Raw genomic sequence first — 16,909 nt, 5'->3', positions numbered from 1 at the left:
TAAAGCTTTACTGGGAGAATTTTAATGAACAAATTTCCAACATAGGAGCAGCCTGCATCATTTCAACGTGTCTTCTTTTAACACTGTGATTGCTTTTCACCTGTAACAGAAACACAACAATTGGGAACATGACTTAGCAACAGATTATTCAGATGACCCTAAAGGCATACAAAGCACACTACAGTTTGGGTTTTATTAAATGGACTAAAAACAGAACCCTATGGGTGATCCCGTGTCTTACACGCAATTGAACCTCTGCATAAACTTTGAGCGTAGACCTGCAGAATTTAAAAGTAATTTCCTCCCTGAACATCAAGCGCTTCCTTTCAAGTCACAAGCACTTACAATTAACAGTCAGCAATTTGGAAAACACATGTGTAAAGCATCCTTCAGTTGATTACTCAGGAAGTACTAGAGTCATGGTCTTTCAACTTTAAATCTTATCAATTCATGTCTCTAAAGCTGAAACTTACATGTAACATTTGATATGATTAGAGATGACTATATCGTATGTGTGTCTACAGTCTTATTAGAAATAGTGGCTCATGAAGACTGACAGTGGGGCAGGGAGCATGCATAGCACAGGCATCTTACTCACACCCATGCTGAGCATCACTGACCTACATGCCACAGATGATAGGAACTAAACGGTCTCTCGCCATTTGATATTTATTTCAGTCACTCAAGGTTTCCGTGGGGAAAGATTTAAGAAGCAATTGTACCATTTGACCCAGCCATCCCATTACTGGGTATATACCCAAAGGACTATAAATCATGCTGCTATAAAGACACATGCACATGTATGTTTAGTGCGGCATTATTCACGATAGCAAAGACTTGGAACCAACCCAAATGTCCAACAACGATAGACTGGATTAAGAAAATGTGGCACATATACACCATGGAATACTATGCAGCCCTAAAAAATGATGAGTTCCTGTCCTTTGTAGGGACATGGATGAAACTGGAAATCATCATTCTCAGTAAACTATCGCAAGAACAAAAAACCAAACACCGCATATTCTCACTCATAGGTGGGAACTGAACAATGAGATCACATGGACAGAGGAAGGGGAATATCACACTCTGGGGACTGTTGTGGGGTGGGGGGAGGGGGGAGGGATAGCACTGGGAGATGTACCTAATGCTAGATGATGAGATAGTGGGTGCAGCGCACCAGCATGGCACGTGTATACATATGTAACTAACCTGCACAATGTGCACATGTACCCTAAAACTTAAAGTATAATAATAAATAAATAAATAAAAGAAAAAAAAAGAAGCAATTGTTCATTAAAAGCCAGAGAAACCCTGCCTGGGCAACACAGTGAGACCTCATCTCTACAAAAATGAAAACAAAAAAATGTAGTCAGGCACGGTGGCTTGTGCATGTAGTTCCAGCCACTCAGGAGGCTGAGGTGGGAGGACGGCTTTAGCCTGGGAGCCAGAGGTTGCAGTGAGCTGAAATTGCATCACTGCACTCCAGCCTGGGTGACACACTGAGACTCTGTCGCAAACAAACAAACAAACCAAGAAGAGGGAGAATTCACAATTTCACAAGATCTTACACTACGTATTCAGCTCTCCACACGGAAAACCTAGGATGAAGCAGAGTGCCCGCTCACTTTCTTACTGACAATGAAATCTCAATTCAGAGATTTTCAGATGACTCGGGCCAGGGTTTCATGATTTGTGATTAACAAACCATGCGAAGCAGATGATCTCTGTGTCCCACGCATTCTATGCAACAGGATCAGAGTATGAAAGAACCGGAATGGAAAATGGTTTTAAAATCTCTGACTTAAACTCACTATTTTCGTAAGAACCAAAGATAGGTTTAGAAGTGAAAGGACTCACTCAGAATCTCGCCAAGGCTGTAAGAGCTGGTATTAGAACCCGCATGAGTGCTTCAGCATTTTTCACACCAAGTGATGGGTGTTACAAACGTGTTATGTATTGATTAAAAGCAGACCTTTACAAAAGCATCTGAAAATTGTGAGCTACTGGTTTAAGGATTTATACTCAAAAGTTTTAATTCAACATAGCTTTGACTCAGTTTGTTTCCCTATCTGACAGTCTATCAGTCGGGTGCTGGGGCCTGAACTACGTTTCGAATAACCTTTATATAAGAACTCTGTTACTAAAGAGGCAGTATTGTTACCTCTCTGTTATTAAAAATATAATGCTGGGTCGGGCACGGTGGCTCTCGCCTGTAATCCCGGCAATTTCCATGGTCGAGGCAGGTGGATCACCTGAGGTCAGGAGTTCGGGAACAACCTGTGCAACATAACGAAACCCTGTCTCTACTAAAAATACAAAAATTAGCTGGGCGCGGCGGAGCATGCCTGTAAGCCCGGCTCCGCCAGAGGCTCAGGCAGGAGAATCACTTGAACCCTGGAGACAGAATTTCCAGTGAGCCGAGATGGCACCACTGCACTCCAGCCTGGTCTTCAGAGCGAGACTCCGTCTCAAAAACATAGTAAGAATTACAATATGATACCGTGGAAACAGACACCCTACAGTGTGCATGCCTAATGGATTGCCTACCTTCTTCAGGCGTTTTCACCTCCTCTGGATTTGGCGGGTCCATCTCCTGCCCATCAGGACCATCTTCACACTCACCCCCAGTCTGTGGGTGACCCTGTTCCTGACTATCAGCTTCAGGCTTCGGCCCTTAAAAATAAAAAATACGTATCAATTTAAGCAGTAAAACATAAAGTATGAATAAGAAAATAATATTCATGCTCTCGGTATTATTATACAAAAGCTTTAGCTAACGTAATAATAAATGTGTTGATAAGAATCCCAGGAACATTATTTCAGGAGTCTGTTAGCAGAAAACAGGAAAACAAGGTGTTCCAAATAATACCCTCTTCCTTTCCGAAGACTGCCCTCAGACAACTTTGCTGCCTCCTTTGCACTTCTCTGTTATTCTACTTCTGATTGTCCTTCTCGTATTAAATGACTCAAGGCTCAAATCCCGTCTCTCACAGCACTTACACTCCTAGCGCTTAGACTCTTACATGGCATGAGTAGCCACCAATAAACGCTGAGTGAGAAAACTCTTTTAAAAATACATGAAAAAGCCCAAACTGCAGAATATTCTGCAAACCAACTGGTCTATCCTCTCCAAAAATGTCCGTATCGTGAATGACAAGAAAAATTAAGGAAACATTACAGGTTAAAGGAAACTAAAAACACCTGAAAAGCACATGCAAGGTGTGATTCTGAACTGGACTCTGGATCAGAAAAAGAAATCCTATCAATAAAATTAGCTGGGCCGGGCGTGGGGTCTCACGCCTGCAATCCAAACATTTTGGGATGCCAAGGTGGGCAGAGCAGGTGAGGCCAGAAGTTCAAGACCGCAGTGGCCGGCGCCTGTAGTCCCAGCTACACGGGAGGCTGAGGCATGAGAATCCCTAGAACCTGGGAGGTGTAGATTGCAGTGAGCCGAGGTCGCACTACTGCACTCCAACCTGGCCCACAGAGAGAGACTCCGTCTCAACAAAGAAAAGAAAAAGGAAAAAAGAAATTTTCTGGGGAACTGGCAAAATTTCAGTATGCACTCTGTATTAAATGACTCCGTTTTCTCATTGTTAAATTTCCTGATTTTGATCTTTGTGCAGTGATGATCCAAGAAATGACTTTCTCTTTGTTCTGACGATATACACACCCTCAAGTACATAGGGTAAAGGACCATAATACCTGAAACTTTATCGAAACAATTCAGCATTAATAACAGTAAACACATATCCGTGTGTGTGTGTGTGTGTGTGTGTGTGAGTGTGTGGGCAGCACGGTAAGAGAGGGAGGGAAGAGATGTGAAACCTATGAAGCGAAAGCTATTAACAATTGGTGAATCCAGATGAACAGTATATGAGTTCATTGTACTATTCTTGCAAATTTTCTATAAATGTTATGTCTTGGAGATACATACAGTAAAAATTTAAAAGAATATATGATAACTGCACTGAACTTCAGGAAGAAAGGAACTTTTAATTGTGGTAAAAAATACACATATCCTAAAATTTACCATCTTAACTATTTTTAAGTGGTACAGTTCACTGAGGAGTTACGTTTGCAACATTACCAGCCACTAGGCACAAAAACTTTGCATCTGTGTTTTCCTATACCTTGAAACCTTTCTTTATTTAATGAATTTATTTATGTATTTATTTATTCATTCATTTATTTATTAGCGATGAGGTCTCACTGTGTTTCCCAGGCTGGGCTTGAACTCCAGGGCTCAAGCAATCCTCTCACCTCAGCCTCCCAAGTAGCTGGGACTATGAGTGCATGGCATTCAGCCCAGCTTTACACCTTTCTCCTAAATGACAATCTAAGGATAAACCACAGGACATGTAGAATGCTTATATTCAGCCGTAGAGTACCAACAGCAGTGTGCGTCAGCTGAGAAATCTGAAGTCTACCACGTGGATAGGATTTCAGTTACAATTACAATGTCAGTTTCTGAAGGATTGATTAGCTGGATGGATTTGAGGACTATGGAAAATCTTACAGTCACGACACCCATTACCTACTGGGGTAAAGAGAAACTTCACTTTGTTCAAATAAAGTTATATTTAGGTCCGAAGGTCCTAAAGGTAATATTCCATAAATGAACCCCGTGAAGAACAAAACACCAAATACAACATTGTTTGTGAATCACAGAAAATATACTGTCCCGCACTGAGAATAAGGGAGTGGGCGGACAGCAATTAATGGGCATTGTTGTCAGTCAGATTCTAGGAACTTTTAACAGTGCATCCCTGGAATAATCCATGACCTCCGTTACATAGATGCTTCCTTTCAAAACATTTTATCTCGGAGAAATTATTTCCATCTCACGTTAATCTCAGGATAATTCCGTTTTTGCTTTTCTAACCATAAAAGGATTTAATCACCTCCTAAAAGCCGCCGAGAAAAATCACTAAACCAGCTACCTGTATGGCAGTATCCTCATTTATCCAGCTTTTATCAAACGTACCATATAAAAATATCAATCAAAGGAAACGGGGGCCAACATTCAGCGACTCGGTTTTTGGAGCTGCTCCTGCTCCTCTGAACTGGGTCTATTCTTGGGTCAGTACTAAGCTACCTTACAGTAAAGCCTTTTGAGTTTTAAGCATTTTCAGCAAAATCACTTCCTTCTTTACAGCAACATACATGATAGGAAGACACAAACCTTGGAACACAGTACAAATGTTGTATTCACCAGTCAAGGGTTCTTGGATAACACACAATCCTGGCACCTCCATTCTCTCATTCATAAAGTCGAGAACTTTTATCATAGTGAGGGATTTGCCTAAGCTAAGCTGCAAACTACATAGCCTCCTCGCTTTTCCAGTCAATTTCAGGCATTCTTTCCGTTGTTTTCTTTCCTCCTGTTCCTCCTATGTGACAATGCCTAACACACACACACACACACACACACGTGCAAACACACACACGAACACACACACACGCACACACCAGCAGACGTTCTTCTTCCCTTTCCCTCACCTTGACCTGCAGATGCTCCCTCATCCTCTCCCTCCTGAGCAGCTGCAGGATCCTGACGTTGAGTTGCTGGTTCCCCTTCTTCAGGTGTTGGTGGTTCCACTTCATCACTGAACTGCTCGGGCTGGGGAATATGTGTGGGTGTGCAAATAAAAAATAAGTTTCGTTATTGATACAAAATTTTACATATATACACAGAATACATAGCTATTTCTGGTCATAACTAAGCCTAAAGACATTTCTCCAACTCTATGCTCTATGCCCAATAAGGTTACTCCACCCACAGGGAGGTTACTGTGAGAAAAGTGACGCACGAGGACTTTGGAGGCTGTTATACTCTGTGTTGGAATACATGTGTACAATCTGTCATTAACAAACAAAGCCTGAGAAAGAAGTCATGGGCAAAAGCTGGAGAACACGAGAGGAAAAAAAAAATCCTCCAGAATCAACGTTTCCTTCATGAGATGCCATCATCATCTTTTATGAGCAGGAAAGACTTTATCAGCATTTCCACACTAATGCAACAACGCTATCACAAAAATTAATTTCTACTAATAGAAAACATCGAATTAACGTTTAAGCACTCACCCGCATAGGCCCAATCATTTCAGGAGGCTGTACATAGCGTCTTGGTCTAGGCCGATAGGTCGATCTTCCTCGCCAACTCATATTTCACACTGAAAACAGACAACCGTGATTGGGAACGTGCGCTCCAGAGGGCTGCTATATTCGATCACTTCCATGGATAAATGTTAACTTGCCGTTTTACTTTTGAAAATACTCTCAAAATGAGTCCCAGAGTTAAGCATACGTGTGTACGCTGTCTGAGTGCCTACAAAGCCACTTATGCTGGCCAGGCTGGCAGAGCAATCATCTTAAGGCGTGTGGCAAAAGGCAGAGGACATTTTTTTCTAAATTTCTTTTGGACACGCGGTCTCGCTGTGTTGCTCAGGCTGGAGTGCAGCGGCGTGATCACAGCTCACTGCAGCCTCGACCTCCCGCTCAGGGGATCCTCCCACCTCAGTGTCCCGAGTAACTGGGACTACGTAGGCGAGCGCCACTGCGCCCCGCAGACAGAGGTCATTTCTGATGAGGTTTAGTTTCACAAGTGCACTCCCCACGAAAACCCTAGTGAATCACAATTCTCGTGATTGCTGCTTTGGGCACACTCCCACTTCCTAGAGCCATTCACCCCCCCACAGCAAGTTTGGTTGGACCGCACTGCCTCGCCCACTCCTTCCCACTGTTTTCGGACCTTCCATGGCGGAGGTGAGACCTTGCAGTGCTTCTCACTCGGGCGCTCCGCACTCCACACCGCTGGGGGGGCGCTCACCAGGCCGCAGCCTTCCCAGGTGCCAGGCCCCTTCTTCACCGCCCGCCTCGCCCCCGCCGGGGGCCCCATTCAGGGAATCTGCCCTGTGTCGTCGGGGGTTCCCGGCACCTCGGGACTTCCATCCCCCCAACAGCACTCACCCCATCTTCACCTGAGCCCCTGACCGCCTCCCCTCCACGGCCCACCTTCCTCCCCGTCCAGGCCCCTTCACGACCACGAAGCCGCTGGTGGCCTCGCAGCCTGTGAAGGGAAGGAGGACGACCTCGTGGCCCTTCTCCCTCAGAGGCCACAGACCAGGAAGCGGGACCCGCCTGACCCACCCGAGGCCCTCTCCACCCTCACTCACACTTCAGTCCCCGGGATGACTGGCCTGCAGACCTACCAGATGAATCTCAGTAGAGGAAAAAGAGTCCGGACGGCAGGAACCAGACAGCACTGCCTCACAGCTCCCTGGCGTTCTTCACGCGGGCGAAGGGGCCGGGCAGAAGACGCCCAGTGAACATGCGCACTGAGGCGGGAGCCCAGGGAGCATGCGCGGCTGTGGGCTGGGGAGGGCTGCCGTTCCCAGCGCCACGCCCCAAACCCTCGATGCCCATCCTCATTGAGGATAAGGGAATCCCACCTCCCTCTGCTGTTTCCTATGCCTCTGGGACTCAAGTAGTGCTCCCCTCAAAACTCACCCCATCTTCAACTGAACCCCACCCCCAACCCAGGGCCCTCTCTTGCCCCGGCCCCACCATGGGGACAAGGACCACTGTGACCGGCTGGGAAGACAGGTAAACCACCTGCGAAAACAGAAATAGCAGCCTATCCCAAAAGGAAATTGTTCAATGTGAACAAGTCAGAGAAAGAGACTGAAAGAAAAATGAATAGAATCGCTAGGACCCGTAAGAAAATGCTAAAACGATATCTATCATTTGTAGCATCAGAATCGCAGAGGGTGAAGTGACAGTATTAGGGAAACAGGACAGCCAGAGTGACACCACGTGAAAATAAACTCCGTCTTGAAAGTAGCAAGATACATAGTCCTGCCAGTCACAACCCATGGTCCTAAGATGTTTGGAGTTGAGAAAACAGATGAAAGGTACCTCCAAGGACATGCTCCCACAGCAGCGGAAAGTGCACGGTTCCCAACACCCATTAACGATATATGCTTTCAACAGAATTATGCTTTCATGGACTTACACACTGGTAAGTCAAGGATAGTTTTCTTTAAATCAATAGAATGATAAAAGTCATCATGCTCTTAGCCCACCCGCACAAAGGCACAGATTAAGTTTAGTCTTTATATAGATAAGACCCCTATATAAGAAAAACCAGACCAGGCCAAGGCTCACGCCTGTAATCCTAGTATTTTGGGAGGCTGAGCTGGCCAGATCACCTGAGCTCAGGACTTCGAGACCAGCCTAAGCAACATCAGAAAATCTCATCGCTACAAAAAAACAAACAAAAAACCGTCGAAAAATTAGCTGGGCATGGTGGCATGTACCTATACTCACAGCTACTCAGGAGGCTGAGGTGGGAGGAGCGCTTGAGCCCAGGAGGTCAAGGCTGCAGCGAGCTCTGATAACACCACCGCACTCCAGCCTCGGTGACAGAGTGAGACCCTGTCTCAAGTTTTAATAATCGAACCTAAAAACGTACAAATTTATCAATCGAATTCACTATATCAACACATGAATGGGAAAAAATGCTGTGGTAATCGAAATAGATGCACTGTTTGATGAAAATCAACATATATTCAAATGAATACTCTCAGCAAATTTGGAACAGAATGGAATGATTCACTCTGATAAAGTCCGTCTACAAAAAAGGAGAGTAAATAGGATGGTGAAATGTTGAAATTTTTCGGTTTCTCATCAGGGATGAGACAAGGATGTCCACTGTCACCACTGTAACGGGTGGGTCTGCACAATGCCATAAAATCAGAAAAGGAAATAAAACTCTTTACAACGGCAACGACGGGCCCGCCACGGTGGCCCACGCCAGTAATCCCAGCACTGTGGGAGGTGAGATGGGTGCATCACTTGCACTCAAAAGTTCAACAACAGCCCGGGAAACATGGCAAAACCCCGTCTCTACAAAAAATACAAAAGGAAAAAGAAAAAAAAATGGCGGAAACAAAACTCCTCTTATTCAAGGATGATATGTTTCTGTATATTGAAGACGGAAAACGACCTAGAAGTAAACTTTGGAATTCACAAGCATATTTCACAAGGCCGCTGGATAGAAAACCAATATGTAAGAATTATGTCTCCACCGGGCGCGGTTCCTCATGCCTGTAATCCCAGCACTTTGGGAGGCCAAGGCAGGTGAATCATGAGGTCAGGAGTTCAAGAGCACCCCGGCCAAGATGGCGAAAGCCCATCTCTAGTAAAAACACAAAACTTAGCCAGGCGTGCCGGTGGGTGCCTATAATCCCAGCTACTCGGGAGGCTAAGGCAGACAATTGCTTGAATCCGGGAGGCAGGGTTGCAGCGAGCAGAGATCGCGCCACTGCACTCCAGCCTGGGTGACAGAGCAAGACTCCGTCTCAAAAGAGAACAAAGAAAGAAAGAAAAAAAAAAGAACGATGTCCTACATACCAGCTCAGAGAGTTACAATACACGATTTCAAAGAATGATACATATTTCACAGCATCAAAAAGCTAGAAATAAAATTCACAAAAGATGCGCAAGACTTCTTTGCAGAAGGCTGTAAAGCTTTACTGGGAGAATTTTAATGAACAAATTTCCAACATAGGAGCAGCCTGCATCATTTCAACGTGTCTTCTTTTAACACTGTGATTGCTTTTCACCTGTAACAGAAACACAACAATTGGGAACATGACTTAGCAACAGATTATTCAGATGACCCTAAAGGCATACAAAGCACACTACAGTTTGGGTTTTATTAAATGGACTAAAAACAGAACCCTATGGGTGATCCCGTGTCTTACACGCAATTGAACCTCTGCATAAACTTTGAGCGTAGACCTGCAGAATTTAAAAGTAATTTCCTCCCTGAACATCAAGCGCTTCCTTTCAAGTCACAAGCACTTACAATTAACAGTCAGCAATTTGGAAAACACATGTGTAAAGCATACTTCAGTTGATTACTCAGGAAGTACTAGAGTCATGGTCTTTCAACTTTAAATCTTATCAATTCATGTCTCTAAAGCTGAAACTTACATGTAACATTTGATATGATTAGAGATGACTATATCGTATGTGTGTCTACAGTCTTATTAGAAATAGTGGCTCATGAAGACTGACAGTGGGGCAGGGAGCATGCATAGCACAGGCATCTTACTCACACCCATGCTGAGCATCACTGACCTACATGCCACAGATGATAGGAACTAAACGGTCTCTCGCCATTTGATATTTATTTCAGTCACTCAAGGTTTCCGTGGGGAAAGATTTAAGAAGCAATTGTACCATTTGACCCAGCCATCCCATTACTGGGTATATACCCAAAGGACTATAAATCATGCTGCTATAAAGACACATGCACACGTATGTTTAGTGCGGCATTATTCACGATAGCAAAGACTTGGAACCAACCCAAATGTCCAACAACGATAGACTGGATTAAGAAAATGTGGCACATATACACCATGGAATACTATGCAGCCCTAAAAAATGATGAGTTCCTGTCCTTTGTAGGGACATGGATGAAACTGGAAATCATCATTCTCAGTAAACTATCGCAAGAACAAAAAACCAAACACCGCATATTCTCACTCATAGGTGGGAACTGAACAATGAGATCACATGGACAGAGGAAGGGGAATATCACACTCTGGGGACTGTTGTGGGGTGGGGGGAGGGGGGAGGGATAGCACTGGGAGATGTACCTAATGCTAGATGATGAGATAGTGGGTGCAGCGCACCAGCATGGCACGTGTATACATATGTAACTAACCTGCACAATGTGCACATGTACCCTAAAACTTAAAGTATAATAATAAATAAATAAATAAAAGAAAAAAAAAGAAGCAATTGTTCATTAAAAGCCAGAGAAACCCTGCCTGGGCAACACAGTGAGACCTCATCTCTACAAAAATGAAAACAAAAAAATGTAGTCAGGCACGGTGGCTTGTGCATGTAGTTCCAGCCACTCAGGAGGCTGAGGTGGGAGGACGGCTTTAGCCTGGGAGCCAGAGGTTGCAGTGAGCTGAAATTGCATCACTGCACTCCAGCCTGGGTGACACACTGAGACTCTGTCGCAAACAAACAAACAAACCAAGAAGAGGGAGAATTCACAATTTCACAAGATCTTACACTACGTATTCAGCTCTCCACACGGAAAACCTAGGATGAAGCAGAGTGCCCGCTCACTTTCTTACTGACAATGAAATCTCAATTCAGAGATTTTCAGATGACTCGGGCCAGGGTTTCATGATTTGTGATTAACAAACCATGCGAAGCAGATGATCTCTGTGTCCCACGCATTCTATGCAACAGGATCAGAGTATGAAAGAACCGGAATGGAAAATGGTTTTAAAATCTCTGACTTAAACTCACTATTTTCGTAAGAACCAAAGATAGGTTTAGAAGTGAAAGGACTCACTCAGAATCTCGCCAAGGCTGTAAGAGCTGGTATTAGAACCCGCATGAGTGCTTCAGCATTTTTCACACCAAGTGATGGGTGTTACAAACGTGTTATGTATTGATTAAAAGCAGACCTTTACAAAAGCATCTGAAAATTGTGAGCTACTGGTTTAAGGATTTATACTCAAAAGTTTTAATTCAACATAGCTTTGACTCAGTTTGTTTCCCTATCTGACAGTCTATCAGTCGGGTGCTGGGGCCTGAACTACGTTTCAAATAACCTTTATATAAGAACTCTGTTACTAAAGAGGCAGTACTGTTACCTCTCTGTTATTAAAAATATAATGCTGGGTCGGGCACGGTGGCTCTCGCCTGTAATCCCGGCAATTTCCATGGTCGAGGCAGGTGGATCACCTGAGGTCAGGAGTTCGGGAACAACCTGTGCAACATAACGAAACCCTGTCTCTACTAAAAATACAAAAATTAGCTGGGCGCGGCGGAGCATGCCTGTAAGCCCAGCTCCGCCAGAGGCTCAGGCAGGAGAATCACTTGAACCCTGGAGACAGAATTTCCAGTGAGCCGAGATGGCACCACTGCACTCCAGCCTGGTCTTCAGAGCGAGACTCCGTCTCAAAAACATAGTAAGAATTACAACATGATACCGTGGAAACAGACACCCTACAGTGTGCATGCCTAATGGATTGCCTACCTTCTTCAGGCGTTTTCACCTCCTCTGGATTTGGCGGGTCCATCTCCTGCCCATCAGGACCATCTTCACACTCACCCCCAGTCTGTGGGTGACCCTGTTCCTGACTATCAGCTTCAGGCTTCGGCCCTTAAAAATAAAAAATACGTATCAATTTAAGCAGTAAAACATAAAGTATGAATAAGAAAATAATATTCATGCTCTCGGTATTATTATATAAAAGCTTTAGCTAACGTAATAATAAATGTGTTGATAAGAATCCCAGGAACATTATTTCAGGAGTCTGTTAGCAGAAAACAGGAAAACAAGGTGTTCCAAATAATACCCTCTTCCTTTCCGAAGACTGCCCTCAGACAACTTTGCTGCCTCCTTTGCACTTCTCTGTTATTCTACTTCTGATTGTCCTTCTCGTATTAAATGACTCAAGGCTCAAATCCCGTCTCTCACAGCACTTACACTCCTAGCGCTTAGACTCTTACATGGCATGAGTAGCCACCAATAAACGCTGAGTGAGAAAACTCTTTTAAAAATACATGAAAAAGCCCAAACTGCAGAATATTCTGCAAACCAACTGGTCTATCCTCTCCAAAAATGTCCGTATCGTGAATGACAAGAAAAATTAAGGAAACATTACAGGTTAAAGGAAACTAAAAACACCTGAAAAGCACATGCAAGGTGTGATTCTGAACTGGACTCTGGATCAGAAAAAGAAATCCTATCAATAAAATTAGCTGGGCCGGGCGTGGGGTCTCACGCCTGCAATCCAAACATTTTGGGATGCCAAGGTGGGCAGAGCAGGTGAGGCCAGAAGTTCAAGACCGCAGTGGCCGGCGCCTGTAGTCCCAGCTACACGGGAGGCTGAGGCATGAGAATCCCTAGAACCTGGGAGGTGTAGATTGCAGTGAGCCGAGGTCGCACTACTGCACTCCAACCTGGCCCACAGAGAGAGACTCCGTCTCAACAAAGAAAAGAAAAAGGAAAAAAGAAATTTTCTGGGGAACTGGCAAAATTTCAGTATGCACTCTGTATTAAATGACTCCGTTTTCTCATTGTTAAATATCCTGATTTTGATCTTTGTGCAGTGATGATCCAAGAAATGACTTTCTCTTTGTTCTGACGATATACACACCCTCAAGTACATAGGGTAAAGGACCATAATACCTGAAACTTTATCGAAACAATTCAGCATTAATAACAGTAAACACATGTCCGTATGTGTGTGTGTGTGTGTGTGTGTGTGTGTGTGAGTGTGTGGGCAGCACGGTAAGAGAGGGAGGGAAGAGATGTGAAACCTATGAAGCGAAAGCTATTAACAATTGGTGAATCCAGATGAACAGTATATGAGTTCATTGTACTATTCTTGCAAATTTTCTATAAATGTTATGTCTTGGAGATACATACAGTAAAAATTTAAAAGAATATATGATAACTGCACTGAACTTCAGGAAGAAAGGAACTTTTAATTGTGGTAAAAAATACACATATCCTAAAATTTACCATCTTAACTATTTTTAAGTGGTACAGTTCACTGAGGAGTTACGTTTGCAACATTACCAGCCACTAGGCACAAAAACTTTGCATCTGTGTTTTCCTATACCTTGAAACCTTTCTTTATTTAATGAATTTATTTATGTATTTATTTATTCATTCATTTATTTATTAGCGATGAGGTCTCACTGTGTTTCCCAGGCTGGGCTTGAACTCCAGGGCTCAAGCAATCCTCTCACCTCAGCCTCCCAAGTAGCTGGGACTATGAGTGCATGGCATTCAGCCCAGCTTTAGACCTTTCTCCTAAATGACAATCTAAGGATAAACCACAGGACATGTAGAATGCTTATATTCAGCCGTAGAGTACCAACAGCAGTGTGCGTCAGCTGAGAAATCTGAAGTCTACCACGTGGATAGGATTTCAGTTACAATTACAATGTCAGTTTCTGAAGGATTGATTAGCTGGATGGATTTGAGGACTATGGAAAATCTTACAGTCACGACACCCATTACCTATTGGGGTAAAGAGAAACTTCACTTTGTTCAAATAAAGTTATATTTAGGTCCGAAGGTCCTAAAGGTAATATTCCATAAATGAACCCCGTGAAGAACAAAACACCAAATACAACATTGTTTGTGAATCACAGAAAATATACTGTCCCGCACTGAGAATAAGGGAGTGGGCGGACAGCAATTAATGGGCATTGTTGTCAGTCAGATTCTAGGAACTTTTAACAGTGCATCCCTGGAAGAATCCATGACCTCCGTTACATAGATGCTTCCTTTCAAAACATTTTATCTCGGAGAAATTATTTCCATCTCACGTTAATCTCAGGATAATTCCGTTTTTGCTTTTCTAACCATAAAAGGATTTAATCACCTCCTAAAAGCCGCCGAGAAAAATCACTAAACCAGCTACCTGTATGGCAGTATCCTCATTTATCCAGCTTTTATCAAACGTACCATATAAAAATATCAATCAAAGGAAACGGGGGCCAACATTCAGCGACTCGGTTTTTGGAGCTGCTCCTGCTCCTCTGAACTGGGTCTATTCTTGGGTCAGTACTAAGCTACCTTACAGTAAAGCCTTTTGAGTTTTAAGCATTTTCAGCAAAATCACTTCCTTCTTTACAGCAACATACATGATAGGAAGACACAAACCTTGGAACACAGTACAAATGTTGTATTCACCAGTCAAGGGTTCTTGGATAACACACAATCCTGGCACCTCCATTCTCTCATTCATAAAGTCGAGAACTTTTATCATAGTGAGGGATTTGCCTAAGCTAAGCTGCAAACTACATAGCCTCCTCGCTTTCCCAGTCAATTTCAGGCATTCTTTCCGTTGTTTTCTTTCCTCCTGTTCCTCCTATGTGACAATGCCTAACACACACACACACACACACACGTGCAAACACACACACGAACACACACACACGCACACACCAGCAGACGTTCTTCTTCCCTTTCCCTCACCTTGACCTGCAGATGCTCCCTCATCCTCTCCCTCCTGAGCAGCTGCAGGATCCTGACGTTGAGTTGCTGGTTCCCCTTCTTCAGGTGTTGGTGGTTCCACTTCATCACTGAACTGCTCGGGCTGGGGAATATGTGTGGGTGTGCAAATAAAAAATAAGTTTCGTTATTGATACAAAATTTTACATATATACACAGAATACATAGCTATTTCTGGTCATAACTAAGCCTAAAGACATTTCTCCAACTCTATGCTCTATGCCCAATAAGGTTACTCCACCCACAGGGAGGTTACTGTGAGAAAAGTGACGCACGAGGACTTTGGAGGCTGTTATACTCTGTGTTGGAATACATGTGTACAATCTGTCATTAACAAACAAAGCCTGAGAAAGAAGTCATGGGCAAAAGCTGGAGAACACGAGAGGAAAAAAAAAATCCTCCAGAATCAACGTTTCCTTCATGAGATGCCATCATCATCTTTTATGAGCAGGAAAGACTTTATCAGCATTTCCACACTAATGCAACAACGCTATCACAAAAATTAATTTCTACTAATAGAAAACATCGAATTAACGTTTAAGCACTCACCCGCATAGGCCCAATCATTTCAGGAGGCTGTACATAGCGTCTTGGTCTAGGCCGATAGGTCGATCTTCCTCGCCAACTCATATTTCACACTGAAAACAGACAACCGTGATTGGGAACGTGCGCTCCAGAGGGCTGCTATATTCGATCACTTCCATGGATAAATGTTAACTTGCCGTTTTACTTTTGAAAATACTCTCAAAATGAGTCCCAGAGTTAAGCATACGTGTGTACGCTGTCTGAGTGCCTACAAAGCCACTTATGCTGGCCAGGCTGGCAGAGCAATCATCTTAAGGCGTGTGGCAAAAGGCAGAGGACATTTTTTTCTAAATTTCTTTTGGACACGCGGTCTCGCTGTGTTGCTCAGGCTGGAGTGCAGCGGCGTGATCACAGCTCACTGCAGCCTCGACCTCCCGCTCAGGGGATCCTCCCACCTCAGTGTCCCGAGTAACTGGGACTACGTAGGCGAGCGCCACTGCGCCCCGCAGACAGAGGTCATTTCTGATGAGGTTTAGTTTCACAAGTGCACTCCCCACGAAAACCCTAGTGAATCACAATTCTCGTGATTGCTGCTTTGGGCACACTCCCACTTCCTAGAGCCATTCACCCCCCCACAGCAAGTTTGGTTGGACCGCACTGCCTCGCCCACTCCTTCCCACTGTTTTCGGACCTTCCATGGCGGAGGTGAGACCTTGCAGTGCTTCTCACTCGGGCGCTCCGCACTCCACACCGCTGGGGGGGCGCTCACCAGGCCGCAGCCTTCCCAGGTGCCAGGCCCCTTCTTCACCGCCCGCCTCGCCCCCGCCGGGGGCCCCATTCAGGGAATCTGCCCTGTGTCGTCGGGGGTTCCCGGCACCTCGGGACTTCCATCCCCCCAACAGCACTCACCCCATCTTCACCTGAGCCCCTGACCGCCTCCCCTCCACGGCCCACCTTCCTCCCCGTCCAGGCCCCTTCACGACCACGAAGCCGCTGGTGGCCTCGCAGCCTGTGAAGGGAAGGAGGACGACCTCGTGGCCCTTCTCCCTCAGAGGCCACAGACCAGGAAGCGGGACCCGCCTGACCCACCCGAGGCCCTCTCCACCCTCACTCACACTTCAGTCCCCGGGATGACTGGCCTGCAGACCTACCAGATGAATCTCAGTAGAGGAAAAAGAGTCCGGACGGCAGGAACCAGACAGCACTGCCTCACAGCTCCCTGGCGTTCTTCACGCGGGCGAAGGGGCCGGGCAGAAGACGCCCAGTGAACATGCGCACTGAGGCGGGAGCCCAGGGAGCATGCGCGGCTGT

At 44.8% G+C, this 16,909-nt stretch overlaps 2 protein-coding genes across 2 annotated transcripts; both read right to left on the bottom strand.

The window, feature by feature from the left end:
- On the bottom strand, window positions 1-7,350 carry LOC129529769 (G antigen 2D-like). Its single transcript, XM_055375770.2, has 5 exons — window positions 7,215-7,350; window positions 6,088-6,176; window positions 5,503-5,623; window positions 2,548-2,673; window positions 1-100 (listed from the first exon to the last, which is right to left on the bottom strand). The coding sequence occupies exons 2-5, from the start codon at window positions 6,166-6,168 to the stop codon at window positions 78-80; spliced, it is 351 nt and encodes a 116-aa protein (XP_055231745.1). The 5' UTR covers window positions 6,169-6,176; window positions 7,215-7,350; the 3' UTR covers window positions 1-77.
- A 2,179-nt stretch (window positions 7,351-9,529) lies between these two features.
- LOC129529768 (G antigen 2D-like) lies at window positions 9,530-16,890 on the bottom strand. The gene is made up of 5 exons (XM_055375769.1): window positions 16,750-16,890; window positions 15,623-15,711; window positions 15,038-15,158; window positions 12,077-12,202; window positions 9,530-9,629 (listed from the first exon to the last, which is right to left on the bottom strand). Exons 2-5 carry the CDS (start codon window positions 15,701-15,703, stop codon window positions 9,607-9,609), a joined length of 351 nt encoding a protein of 116 aa, XP_055231744.1. The 5' UTR covers window positions 15,704-15,711; window positions 16,750-16,890; the 3' UTR covers window positions 9,530-9,606.
- Between the last annotated feature and the right edge of the window lie 19 nt (window positions 16,891-16,909).

This window comes from Gorilla gorilla, chromosome X, assembly GCF_029281585.2.
Source record: "Gorilla gorilla gorilla isolate KB3781 chromosome X, NHGRI_mGorGor1-v2.1_pri, whole genome shotgun sequence".
Classification (NCBI taxonomy): Eukaryota; Metazoa; Chordata; class Mammalia; order Primates; family Hominidae; genus Gorilla; species Gorilla gorilla.
This window is presented reverse-complemented; position numbering and strand designations above follow the sequence as displayed.

Coding starts and splice junctions, on each gene's coding strand:
- LOC129529769 (XM_055375770.2), bottom strand. CDS start 6,168: ATGAGTTGGCGAGGAAGATCGACCTATCGGCCTAGACCAAGACGCTAT. Junction 5,624..6,087: donor AAATGATTGGGCCTATGCGG/GTGAGTGCTTAA, acceptor CATATTCCCCAG/CCCGAGCAGTTCAGTGATGA. Junction 101..2,547: donor GGTGAAAACGCCTGAAGAAG/GTAGGCAATCCA, acceptor TTTCTGTTACAG/GTGAAAAGCAATCACAGTGT.
- LOC129529768 (XM_055375769.1), bottom strand. CDS start 15,703: ATGAGTTGGCGAGGAAGATCGACCTATCGGCCTAGACCAAGACGCTAT. Junction 15,159..15,622: donor AAATGATTGGGCCTATGCGG/GTGAGTGCTTAA, acceptor CATATTCCCCAG/CCCGAGCAGTTCAGTGATGA. Junction 9,630..12,076: donor GGTGAAAACGCCTGAAGAAG/GTAGGCAATCCA, acceptor TTTCTGTTACAG/GTGAAAAGCAATCACAGTGT.